The sequence below is a fragment of the Papio anubis genome, chromosome 12, assembly GCF_008728515.1.
Source record: "Papio anubis isolate 15944 chromosome 12, Panubis1.0, whole genome shotgun sequence".
Classification (NCBI taxonomy): Eukaryota; Metazoa; Chordata; class Mammalia; order Primates; family Cercopithecidae; genus Papio; species Papio anubis.
The window spans coordinates 8,985,540-8,997,218 of NC_044987.1; the positions used below are offsets into that span (position 1 = coordinate 8,985,540).

Consider the following 11,679-nt stretch of genomic DNA (forward strand, 5'->3'; position numbering starts at 1 on the left):
CTTGATTGGATTGAAGGATGCAAAGTATTGATCCTGGTTGTGTCTGGGGGTGTTGCCAAAAGAGATTAACATTTGAGTCAGTGGATTGGGAAAGGCAGACCCACCCTTATTCTGGGAAGGCACCATCTAATCAGCTGCCAGCACAGCTAGAATGTAAACCAGGCAGAAAAATGTGAAAAGAGTAGACTGGGTTAGCCTCCCAGCCTCCATCTTTCTCCTGTGCTGGATGCTTCCTGCCCTCACACATCAGACTCCAAGTTCTTCAGTTTTGGGACTCAGACTGGCTCTCCTTGCTCCTCAGCTTGCAGACAGCCTATTGTGGGACTTTGTGATCCTGTGAGTTAATACTTAAAAAACTCCCATATAGATATCTACACACACACACACACACACATATATATACACATATATATGGGAGTTTTTAAAGTGTATATATATATATATATATATAGTTCTGTCCCTCTGGAGAACCCTGACAAATACATTGGGTATAAAATCAGCTTACAATATTTTTTGAAATTTTATTTTATTTTTATTTTAAATGCTGGGATACATGTGCAGGACGTGCAAGTGTTTTACACAGGTAAACACCTGCCATGGTGGTTTGCCGCACCTACCAACCCATCACCTAGGCTTAAGCCCAGCATGCATTAGGTATTTTTCCTAATGATCTCCCTCCCCCAGTCCCCCAACCCCTGACAGGCACCAGTGTGTATTCCCCTGGGTAAATAATGAAATTAAGGCAGAAATCAAGAAGTTCTTTGAAACTAACGAGAAAAAAGACACAATGTACCAGAACCTCTGGGACACAGCTAAAGCAGTGTTATGGGGGGAATTTATAGCACTAAATGCTGACATCAAAAAGATAGAAAGATCTCAATCAATATCTTAACATAACAACTAAAAAAACTAGAGGACCAAGAGCAAACAAACCCCAAAGCTAGCAGAAGACAAGAAATAACCAAGCTTAGAGTAGAATTTAAGAAGAGACACAAAAAATTTCAAAAGTAAATGAGTCCAGGAGTTGGTTTTGCAAAAAAAATAAGAATGATAAAATAGACCAATCGCTAGACTAATAAGAAAAGACAGAACAATCAAATAGACACAATAAAAAATATTAAAGGGAATATCACCACTGACCCCACAGAAATATAAAGAACCATTAGAGAATACTATAAACACCTCTATGCAAAAAACACTAGAAAATCGAGAAGAAATGCATGAATTCCTGGATACATACACTCTCCCAAGACTTGAACCAGGAAGAAGCTGAATCCCTGAATAGACGAACAACAAGTTCTGAAATTGAGGCAGTAATTAATAGACTGCCAACCAAAAAAAAGCCCAGGACCAGATAGATTTACAGCTGAATTCTACCAGAAGTAAAAAGAGGATCTGATACCACTTCTTCTGAAACTATTCCAAACAATTAAAAAGGAGCCAGTCCTCCTTAACTCATTTTATGAGGCCAGCACCATCCTGATACCAAAACTTGGCAGAGATACAACAAAAAAAGAAAACTTTAGGCCAATATCCTTGGTAAACATTGATACAAAAATCCTCAAATACTGGCAAACTTAATCCAGCAGCACATCAAAAAGCTTATCCACAATGATCAAGTAGGTTTTATCCCCGGGATGCAATGCTGGTTCAACATACACAAATAAATAAAAGTAATTCACATAAACAGAACTAAAGACAAAAACCACGTGATTATCTCAGTAGATGCAGAAAAGGCCTTCAATAAAACTCAACATCTCTTCGTGTTAAAAAATCTCAATAAACTAGGTATTGAAGGAACATACCTCAAAATAATAAAATCCATTTATGACAAACTCACAGCCAATATCATACTGAATGGGCAAAAGCTGGAAGCATTCCCCTTGAAAACTGGCAAAAAAACAAGGATGCCCTCTCTCACCACTCGTATTCAACATAGTATTGGAAGTTCTGGCCAGGGCAATCAGGCAAGAGAAGTAAAGAGTATTCAAATAGGAAGAGAGGAAGTCAAATTGCCTTTGTTTGCAGATGACATGATTCCATATCTAGAAAACTCCATTGTTTCAACCTAAAAGCTTCTTAAGCTGAAAGCAATTTCCACAGTCTTAGGATACAAAATGAATGTTCTATTATGTTAGCTGGCAGTCTCCTGCAGTTGTTTGCTGCTGCCACTGCCAGAGCCGCAGGCTGGTTTCGAATTTCCTGCAATTCAGAGAAGAGCAGTAATGGGCAGGAATGGAACTGAGAGCCAACAGACAAAGAAATGGCACAATGAGGGAACTTTCCCTACCAGATTTAAAGACATTTTACAAAACTATAGAAAAAAAAATAGCACAGTATTCATTCAAAAGCAAATTGTCTTAGTGTGTTTGGGCTGCTATCACAAAAATACCATATACTCGGTAATTTATAAACAATACAAATGTATTGCTTATAATTCTAGGGGCTGGGAAACCTGAGATTAAGATACAAACAAATTACATGTTTGGTGAGGGCTCACCCTCTGCTTTCCAGATGATGCCTTCTTGCTGTGTCCTCACCTGGTGGCAGGGGCAAACAAGCTCCCTCTGGCCTCTTTCATAAGGACAGCAATCCTATTCATTAGGTCCCCATCCTTATGACATAATCACCTCTGAAGGGCCCTACCTCTTAATGCCATTGCACTGGTTATTAGGTTTCTGCATATGAATTTTGGTGGGACACAAACGTTCAGACCATAGCATGAATAGAGAACGGAATAGAATGGAAAGTTTTTTTTTTTTCCTGAGACAGAGTCTTGCTCTGTTGCCCAGGCTGGAGTGCAGTGGCGTGATCTTGGCTCACTGCAAGCTCCGCTTCCCGGGTTCACGCCATTCCCCTGCCTCAGCCTCCTGAGTAGATGGAACTACAGGCGCCTGCCACCACACCTGGCTAAGCTTTTGTATTTTTAGCAGAGGCAGGGTTTCACCGTGTTAGCCAGGATGGTCTTGATCTCCTGACCTCATGATCCGCCTGCCTCGGCCTCCCAAAGTGCTGGTATTACAGGCGTGAGCCAATGTGCCCAGCCTAGAATGGAAAATTTTATATACACGCACACACATGGCCACACACAAACATATTTGTATGTATATGATACTGTGATATAATAAATACAGAATTGATACTGGAACAACACAGGGTTGAACTCTGAGAGTCTCCTTAGATGTGGATTCTTCTGCCTCTGCTACCCCTGAGATGGCAAGACCAACCCCTCCTCTTCCACTTCCTCCTCAGCTTATTCAATGTAAAGACAATGAGGATGAAGACCTCTATGAAGGTGATTTCCACTTAACGAATAGTAAGTGTACTTCCTGGTTCTTATGATTTTCTTAATATTTTCTGTAGATTTCTCTAGAATATTGTAAGAATATAGTATATAGTACTTATAGTGTACAAAATAAGTATTAATTGGCTGTTTGCAAAGTTTTTGAGTAGTCAAAAGTTATATGTGGATTTTAGACTGTGCAGGGGTTAGCACTCCTAACCCACATATCGTTCAAGGGTAAACTGTAAATTTTGGTCTTTTTGTCCACGTCCTGGCACAGAGCTCCTAAAACGCTTGTAATTTTCTAAGTGATAAGAGCAATAGGAGCAACTTGTATTGTAATATTTGGTTTTTTGTCCTTGGTTCATGAAGCATTTGCATGTCTTACAACAAATCCTTCAACCATGCCTGAGTTTATATTAGTGAGGTGATTTTTGCAAAGCCTTTAAATAACCACAGAATAAGGGCTGGTTGCCAAGGGAATCAACCATGTGATTAGAGGGTTAGAACTTTCAGCCCTGCCTCTCGACCTCTGGGGAAGGGAGGACTGGAGGCTGAATTAATCACCAGTGGCCAATCATTTATTAATAATCAATCATGTCTATGCAATGAATCCGCCATTAAAAATTACTAATTAAAAGGGTTTTTGGAGCTACTGCGTGGTGAACAAGAACACATCTGTGTGCTGGAAGGGTGGTGCGTTCCAAACTCCACAAGGACAGAAACTCCTGTGCTCAGGACCCTTGCAGACCTTGCCCTATGTACCCCTTCATCTGGCTGTGCATCTGTGTCCTTTAATATATCCTTTGCAATAAATCCGTAATCGTAAGCAAATTATCTCCTCAGTTTTGTGAGCTGTTCTAGCAAATTATTGAACTTGAGGAGGGGAATGTGGGAATTTCCAATTTGGACCTAAGTTGTGCATAATCTGAGGACCCACAATTTGTGATTGGCATCTGCAGTTGGGGGGCAGTCTTATGGGACTAAGCCCTTTGTCTGTGGGATCTGAACTAACTCTAGACAATTAGTGTCAGAATTGAGTTAAATTTTAGAGCAGTCAGTGTGCACTGGGGAATTGGATAATTTGTTGGTGTGGAAAACCCCACATATTTCGTGTCAGAAGTGTTGTGTGTGAGACAGTATAGTAGAAAAAACAGTGATTTTTTTCCTTTATAATTAATGATAAAAATTGTATAACAAGTGAATGGAGAAAGGATAGACTTTGTAGTCAATGGTGTTAAAAAATCTGACTCATTCTATGGAGAAAAATAATACTGGATCTTTACTTAAGGCAATATTACAAAGGTGGCTTCACATAGGTTAAAGATCTGAATATAAAAACAATAACAAATCAAAACAATGTCCCCAGAGATCCTCACTGAGGATACTTCAGAGAGGTAGGAGAACTACAAATGTACAGTCACAGGAGCTAAAAGAGGAGAGTTTTAAGAAGGGGACTGATGTGGTTTGGCTGTGTCCCCACCCACATTTCATCTTGAATTCCCACGTGTTGTGGGAGGGGCTGGTGGGAGGTAACTGAATCATGGGGGCAGGTTTTTCCTGTGCTGTTCTCATGATAGGAAGTCTCACGAGATCTGATGGTTATTATAAGGGCGAGTTTTCCTGCACAAGCTCTCTTCTCTTGTCTGTTACCATGTGAGAAGTGCCTTTCACCTTCTGCCATGATTGTGAGGCTTCTCCAGCCACGTGGAATTGTAAGTCCAATAAACCCCTTTCTTTCGTAAATTGCCCAGTCTTGGGTATATCCTTACCAGCAGTGTGAAAACAGACTAATACAGGGGCATTACCTGTTAAAAGAATTTTAGTGAGTACACGAGCTAATGAGGAACTGACAAATTGAGCTATTAGGACATCACGTTTGACTGCTTCAGAACATAGCGAGGCACCGTTTACCACAGATATACCTAAAGGATTATCTGCAGCATGTCGTGAAGTTTAAAATCCATAAATTGATCTCCACATTCATTCATAGCACTTGCTCTGTAATCCTGTCTTCCTGCAGGTCAGCGCAGGCCCTGAGTGGTGGATGCTGTTGTCACCTAGACTGACCCCTGGGTACTCAGGCTTAACAATGATTTGAATTCCTAGAAGTTTATTTGGATTGTATTAGTTTCCCATTGCTGCTATAATAAATTATTGCAAACTTAGTGTTTTAAAACAATACACACTTAGTGGCTGAAAACAACACCCCCTTAAAGTTCTGGAGGCCAGACATCCAAAATGAGTCTTATAGGGCTTAAATCAAGGTGTCGGCAGGGCTGGTTTCTGAAGGCTCTGAGGGGAGAACCTATTTCCTTGACGTTGTCAGCTTCTAATGGCCTCCTAGTTTTTTGCTTATGGCCTGCTCCTCCATCTTCAAAGCACATGACTCCAATCTCTGCTTCCATCATCACATCATCTTTTCCTCGTCTGCATCATATCTCCCTTTACTTGCATCATACAAGGACATTTTGATTGCACTTAGGGCCCCCCAGATAATGCAAGGTAACCTCCCCTTCTCAAGATCCTTAATCACATTTTCAAAGTCCCTTTTGCCATATAAGGTAACATTCACAGGTTCCAGAGATTAGGATGTAGAAATATTTGGGGGTCCATTATTTAGCCTACCACAGGAATAGAAATCAGAAACCAGGAGAAGACAAAAGAGTAAGCATAGCTCATGGAGGATTTTGCTTCAATGTTCATGGTTTTAGGGATCTAGTGGTGGAGGTTGGGTGTGGGGAGCCCCTTCATTGCAGCGAGGACACAGCCCCTGGGGCGCTCTCTGGGATCTTAGGCCAATGTGGAATTTGGTGTGGGAAATAACAGAGTTCATGCTGGTTGGTCTTGATTCTGGATCTTGATCAGATGATCCTCTGCAAGTTCCTAAGCTCCATTAGAAGATGTTACAGAAGTTTCTGTCACAGCACAGTGTCACTCTCAACAGGCCTCTTTTGGAGTACTTCTCTTCCTTGCACTTATACTTACACATATGTGTTGAGTACATATGTTTGTTTCCTAAAAATGAAGAAGCCTGTTATAAATGCTGGAGGAGATTGCCTTAATAGTGATGTACTAAAACTCACCACCAAGAGGAATAGCACTTAACACTGGGTCTCCTTCCTTGACTGCTGGGTTCATGTTCCCAATCGCCACTGTGACTGGCTCTGGATACCAAACCCTACACAGTGCGAAGTTGAAAATTATCCCTTCTTGCCCCCTCTTTTATTCCTTGCCTTACCTCCTAGCAGGACTAAATGATATTGAGTTCTTTATTCCAGGCACTAGCAAGAGTGATGGTTCTTTGCAGGCATTTTTGGAGTCTTCATGAGCCCCACTTACCCCTGAAATAGGCTGTTGTTGAACATGACTCATTTTCTTTTGCAATGCAAGTGCCTCGGCCTGCCATACACTTCCATCCTTCTGTGTATATGCAGGTATTACACTTCAGACCCATAACTGCAGGGTGGAGAGAATAGAATATTCAGGCTGGATCGTGGGACAATGGGAAAGTGAGTTTTCAGCATCAGTGAGAGGTTGCATATTGACTATACTGTCCATTCACTCCATTAGCTGGTATTTGTGGAATTCCTGATTAATTTAGCTTTGTAAGTTAAGCTAGGAGGTGGATAAAAAAGATAAGACACAGTCTCTGTGACCTGAATAGGGTCCATTTATATTTGAAGGCAAGATAAACATGTGAAATAATAAAAGAACAGCAAGGATAATATATAGTCAACCAGATAAATCCTGTGGTGCAGATTAAGAGTATAGCAACAGGTAGATTACTGTGGGCTGGAAAAATAGGGGAATACTTTAGCTAAAGACTTGAGCGGGCTCTTGAGATGTAGGTTAAACTTGGGTAGGTGGGGGCAGGGGATGGGCAGAGAAGGTGTTCCAGGTAGGTAGTCATAATGAGGGAGAACACAGAGATAGGAATGAAAATGGCATGTTTAGAGTGGACTGACTGAGATTACACCCTCTGATAGCTCCATCTGGCTTGGTCTGGCCTTTCTCTTTTTTTCAGGGAATAACCGCAACCAGGCAGAGAGAGAGCTGATTTGGGAGTCCCTGTGACCAGGAAGTAAGAGGAGAGGAGATGCAGGGTAGGGAGATGACATTGGAACCTATGGGTAATTTAGATTTAAGAACTAAGTGATAGTGATGATGGGGAAAGAAAGTAGAGTATTTCAATCTTCATCTCAGACGTTCCAAGGTTATAGAATCAGAACTTATACGGAGCCCAGGAGAACTTGAGTGCTATTGATTTATGTCCAATTTTGGGAACGGTCTTGTGGCATCTCTTCATTCTGAATTCCATTCTCACTATTCCATCAAGACTGTCTTTTTGCTAACAACCTCTTAATGATAAATCCAATTGCCTCTGCGTAACCCTAAAGTTTATTCATTTTCCCTTCACTCAACAATGTTGAATTAAAGTGGTAAGTGTGAACATCCTTCTCTTTTCCTCTTATTTAGAGGGAAAGGATGATGTTAGTTGCTGATTTTTGAGCACTTTCCACATTTTGGACATTTTTTAGGTGCTGGTAATGCAAAGATAAACAAGTGTTTACATACATGCTGGAGACACAGGCATTAAACAATCCCTCCAAATAAGTACAATTGTATTGTAATATCAAGAAATAGTTAAACATGCAATGAGAGCATTTAAGAGGGAAGAACTAACGTGTTTTAGAGAGCCAAGAAAGGTTTCTGTGGGGAGTGGGCTGTAAGGTGAGGCCTGATGATAAGTAAGAGTCAGCCATGTAAGCGGGTGGTGTGGTGTGGGCAGAGTGAAGAACATTTCAGGCAGAGGGAATAGCAATGAAAAGAAGCTTGTCTGCTGAGGAACAAAAATGCTAAGGTAACTGGGGCACAGAATGGAGTGGGTTGTGCTATGAGACACGGCTGGGCAGGTGAGCAGAGATTCAACTTCCTGAGCCCTCCTAGGCCAAAGACATGAGTATGGTTTTTGATCCATGAGCAATGGGAATTTATTGAAAATTTTAAGCAAGGAAGTAATCTGATCCTATTTACATTTATCTAGCAGGTCAATATGGGACTTAAAAGGGGCAAACAGAAAACAATTTTATTCTTCTGCCCACTACCCATTTGAGTATTCTTTCTAAAGCTAGTTCTCCTAGTCCTGCAGGTAATTTCAGGCAAGGCTGCTAACTTGTCTATGTACTTTTAGAAAAAAAAAAAGTCTTGCCATCACGTTTGGGCATAAGAATAATTTGGGTTCAGTAATTTATGCATTGAGTCCCATGCAATAATAATAAAATGGCTCTATTTCATTAAAAGCCCACGTTTCTCACCAGCAACCCACTCTCCCTGCATGCATGCCCATGCACACCTACCCACAAGCACACACATATGCACAGACACATAGCTCAGGCTTGCTTAGGTGTTTGTAATGGGCAGGAGAGGGTGGCTTTGACTTTTTCTCTATTTCTCTTCTTGGTTTTCTCCTGCTCACCTCTGGCTTCTGAGTGATAGCTTCTGACCCATTTCAGGTGGTGAGAGGGAGGGGGACAGGTAAAGGACAGGAAAGATTTCATCGGACTGGCTCTGGTGCCATCGTCTTTTGTCCATGGTAGTTACTTAAAACCCAGTCTCTTGGACTTTGTGTTTAATAAAAGCTGACTCATTTTCTTGAGCCAGGAGAACTCATTTTCTTGAGTTCCTTGAGTCAGGGAAACATTTGTGGGTTCTTCAGGATTTCCCCAACAAAAATATTCAAGTCCACTGCTGTATCGTGGGTGGTGTATTTCCTGCAGCTGGTGGTTATATTTTCTCTCAGCTGTAAGAAGCTAGTGGCCCACACCTTGCTAGAATACCTTGTTCCTCCAGACAGTCCTCTTGGATAGAACTTTAAACAGCTCAAGACTCTGAGTTGCTTGATATGGCATGGCCCAGATCAGATCCAGGGGAATGTGTGCATATCCTCCCTGCTTGTATGTAATGCAGCTCAGCTGTCTCTCAGTTCCACCATTTCAGGGCTGTAGCCTCAGGCTCCCTCTCACCTTTAGGTTCCTCAAGCCCACTGTACCTTCCAAACACCAGAGGACACTATCAATTTCTCCCTGAAGCAACTTTCATGAGGCTTCTCTCTCTCACTGGAGTTGGAGCAGGCTGCGCAGTACACTGATAATGCCCTTCGAATAATTGTCTCTTTGATCTTTAATCTCTGAGTATTTCCAACTTCAACATTTTAAAAATACATTATTTAGAAATAGATAATACGTTGATATGACTAAATAGTAAGTAATAGAAAAAGAATGTTATGTAAAGTTGATCTCCCACTCTTGCCAGCTAGTTATCCAGTTTTCATCTGCCAAATAAAGGAAACTAGTTTTATTCATTTCTTTTATATCTTTTAGATTGATTTTCAGTCTATTCAAGCAAATATAAATATGCACGTGTATCTTTTTAACCCCTTTTCATAATTGGCAGTATACTATACATACTCTGCACTTCGATTTTTTGAATAATGTGTACTGAATGTGCAGTGTTCCACTGTAGTGTCCCATGCTTTAATTAACCAGTCTCTTAAGAGAATTTAAGTTATTTGCACTTTTTGATATTATTTGCTGCAATAAATAATGCTGAAAATATTTCATTTGTGTTGGAGTATATCTGTAACGTAATTTCATACCAGCAGAATTGCTGGATTAAAAAGTAAACACTTTCATAATTTTGATAGGTATTGCCGAATTGCCTGCCAGAGGAGATGTAACTATTTATTCGCTTGCTATCAATGCTTGGAAAATTCTTGTCTCACCACAACTTTAATACTCAAGTATTTTACCAAACTCCTGGATGTTGCCAATCTGATAGGTCTAAAATGGTATTTCAGTGTTCTTTTAATTTGCATTTTTCTTAGTATGAGTGAGATTGAGCACTTTTTATATGTTTAATAACCATTTAAATTTTCTTTTGTGTGAACTATCTACATACTTTGCCCGTGTTTCTATTAGGTTGTTGGCCTTTTCCTTTTTGATTTTTTTAAAGGAGGCATTACATATCAGGGATATGAGCCATTTGTTTGTGATGTGAGTTACATTTTTTATTTTTGCCATGAGGAATATTTTGATTTTCATGTGTCAAATTTGTCAGTTTCTCTTTTAAGAGCTCTGGATTTTGAGTCATAGTTAGAAAGGCCTTTCTCATTTCTAAGCTTGTAACTAAACAGATTATGTCACATTTTCTTATAATTCTTTTATGGTTTATTCTTTCTTACTAAGTGTCAAAAGGTAGCAAAATAGAAATATAAGGTAGAAATATAATCATATTTGAATCACATTTGATAGGTAGAAAGCGTAGGAATCATTCACTAATTTTTAGTGAGTGTTAAGGGAGAGGGAGATTTCAAGAGTGACTTCCAAGTGTAAGAGGTGTTTATTGATGAAAGACTAAAGCTCAGAATAGAAATCTGGCTAGGATATAAAACTGGGCATTTTCAGCATGTAGATTGTAACTGAAGCCGTGGAAGTGGATAAGTTGATATAGATGAGGGTCTGACTGGATAGCATAAAGCCTTGAGGTATCCCAGTGTTTAATGATCGGTTAGAATAAAGAATCCTACGAAATATACTGAGAAGTAGCCAGAGGAAAGGAAAACTAGGAGAGTATAGGAGAGAATAAAGGAGAAAAGTGTATTAAGAAAGTAAGGGACCAAAATGAGATAAGTGTGGATGAAAAGTCAATTAATATGAAGTCAGAAATTTGCTGTCCTGTTTCCCTGCAATCAGTACATTTTCTTCTGGATTAGTATGTTGTATATGATCTCTCTGACATCCTGAAACTCAGGTTGTACTGAGTCTTCAGGTCTGAGCTGGAGCATGTGAGTGAGACTTGGAGAGTAGAGGTTTAGAGAACAGCACCCCTAAGTTGCCTTCCTCCACCCCCATTGTTCAAACTTACCCTCTTTGAGGTAGAGAAAAGATAAGCTCACGAGGAGCAGTGTGTTCATTTTCCTCATTGGATGCTTGTTCGGGCGACAGAAGGTGTGCTGAGTGAGGTATTGGAAAAGACAGCCACTAGCTTGCTTTATAAAGCTTAGATGTTTGATCACAGCCAGTAAATAGAAAGGAGGGAGGAGTCCCTGATAAAGGCATGAGGCAGAACTGTCCTTTCCCCATTCCTTTCTCTTAGGGAGCCATAAGTCTGTACTAATGTGGAAAGTTCAGGCTGGTGAGCAGTGTCAGGGAATGCTTCTGGCTAAAGTTGAATTAGATTTCCACCCCGACTCTTCATCCTCCCACTGCCTTCCGTGCCCCGTATCTGTCTTTTCCCCACTTTTTTTTTTTAAGAGACAGGGTCTCACTCTGTTACCCAAGCTGGAGTGCAGGGGCTCATTGCAGCCTCAAACTTTTGGGGTTAAGCAATCCTCC

The 11,679-nt window shown here is 40.5% G+C and overlaps 1 protein-coding gene across 1 annotated transcript; it reads right to left on the reverse strand.

Annotated features, from left to right (window-relative positions):
• Positions 1-5,796: 5,796 nt before the first annotated feature.
• Positions 5,797-11,305, reverse strand: PATE4 (prostate and testis expressed 4). Its single transcript, XM_031652811.1, has 3 exons — positions 11,210-11,305; positions 6,626-6,742; positions 5,797-6,301 (listed from the first exon to the last, which is right to left on the reverse strand). Exons 1-3 carry the CDS (start codon positions 11,265-11,267, stop codon positions 6,180-6,182), a joined length of 297 nt encoding a protein of 98 aa, XP_031508671.1. The 5' UTR covers positions 11,268-11,305; the 3' UTR covers positions 5,797-6,179.
• Positions 11,306-11,679: the final 374 nt, after the last annotated feature.

Excerpts from the sequence above, each read along its gene's own strand:
- PATE4 (XM_031652811.1), bottom strand. The coding sequence starts at position 11,267 with ATGAGGAAAATGAACACACTGCTCCTCGTGAGCTTATCTTTTCTCTAC. Across the intron at positions 6,743-11,209 it reads TTTTCTCTACCTCAAAGAGG|TTATGGGTCTGAAGTGTAAT; the intron begins GTAAGTTTGAAC and ends TCCACCCTGCAG. Across the intron at positions 6,302-6,625 it reads AACAACAGCCTATTTCAGGG|GAAACAAACATATGTACTCA; the intron begins GTAAGTGGGGCT and ends CTTCATTTTTAG.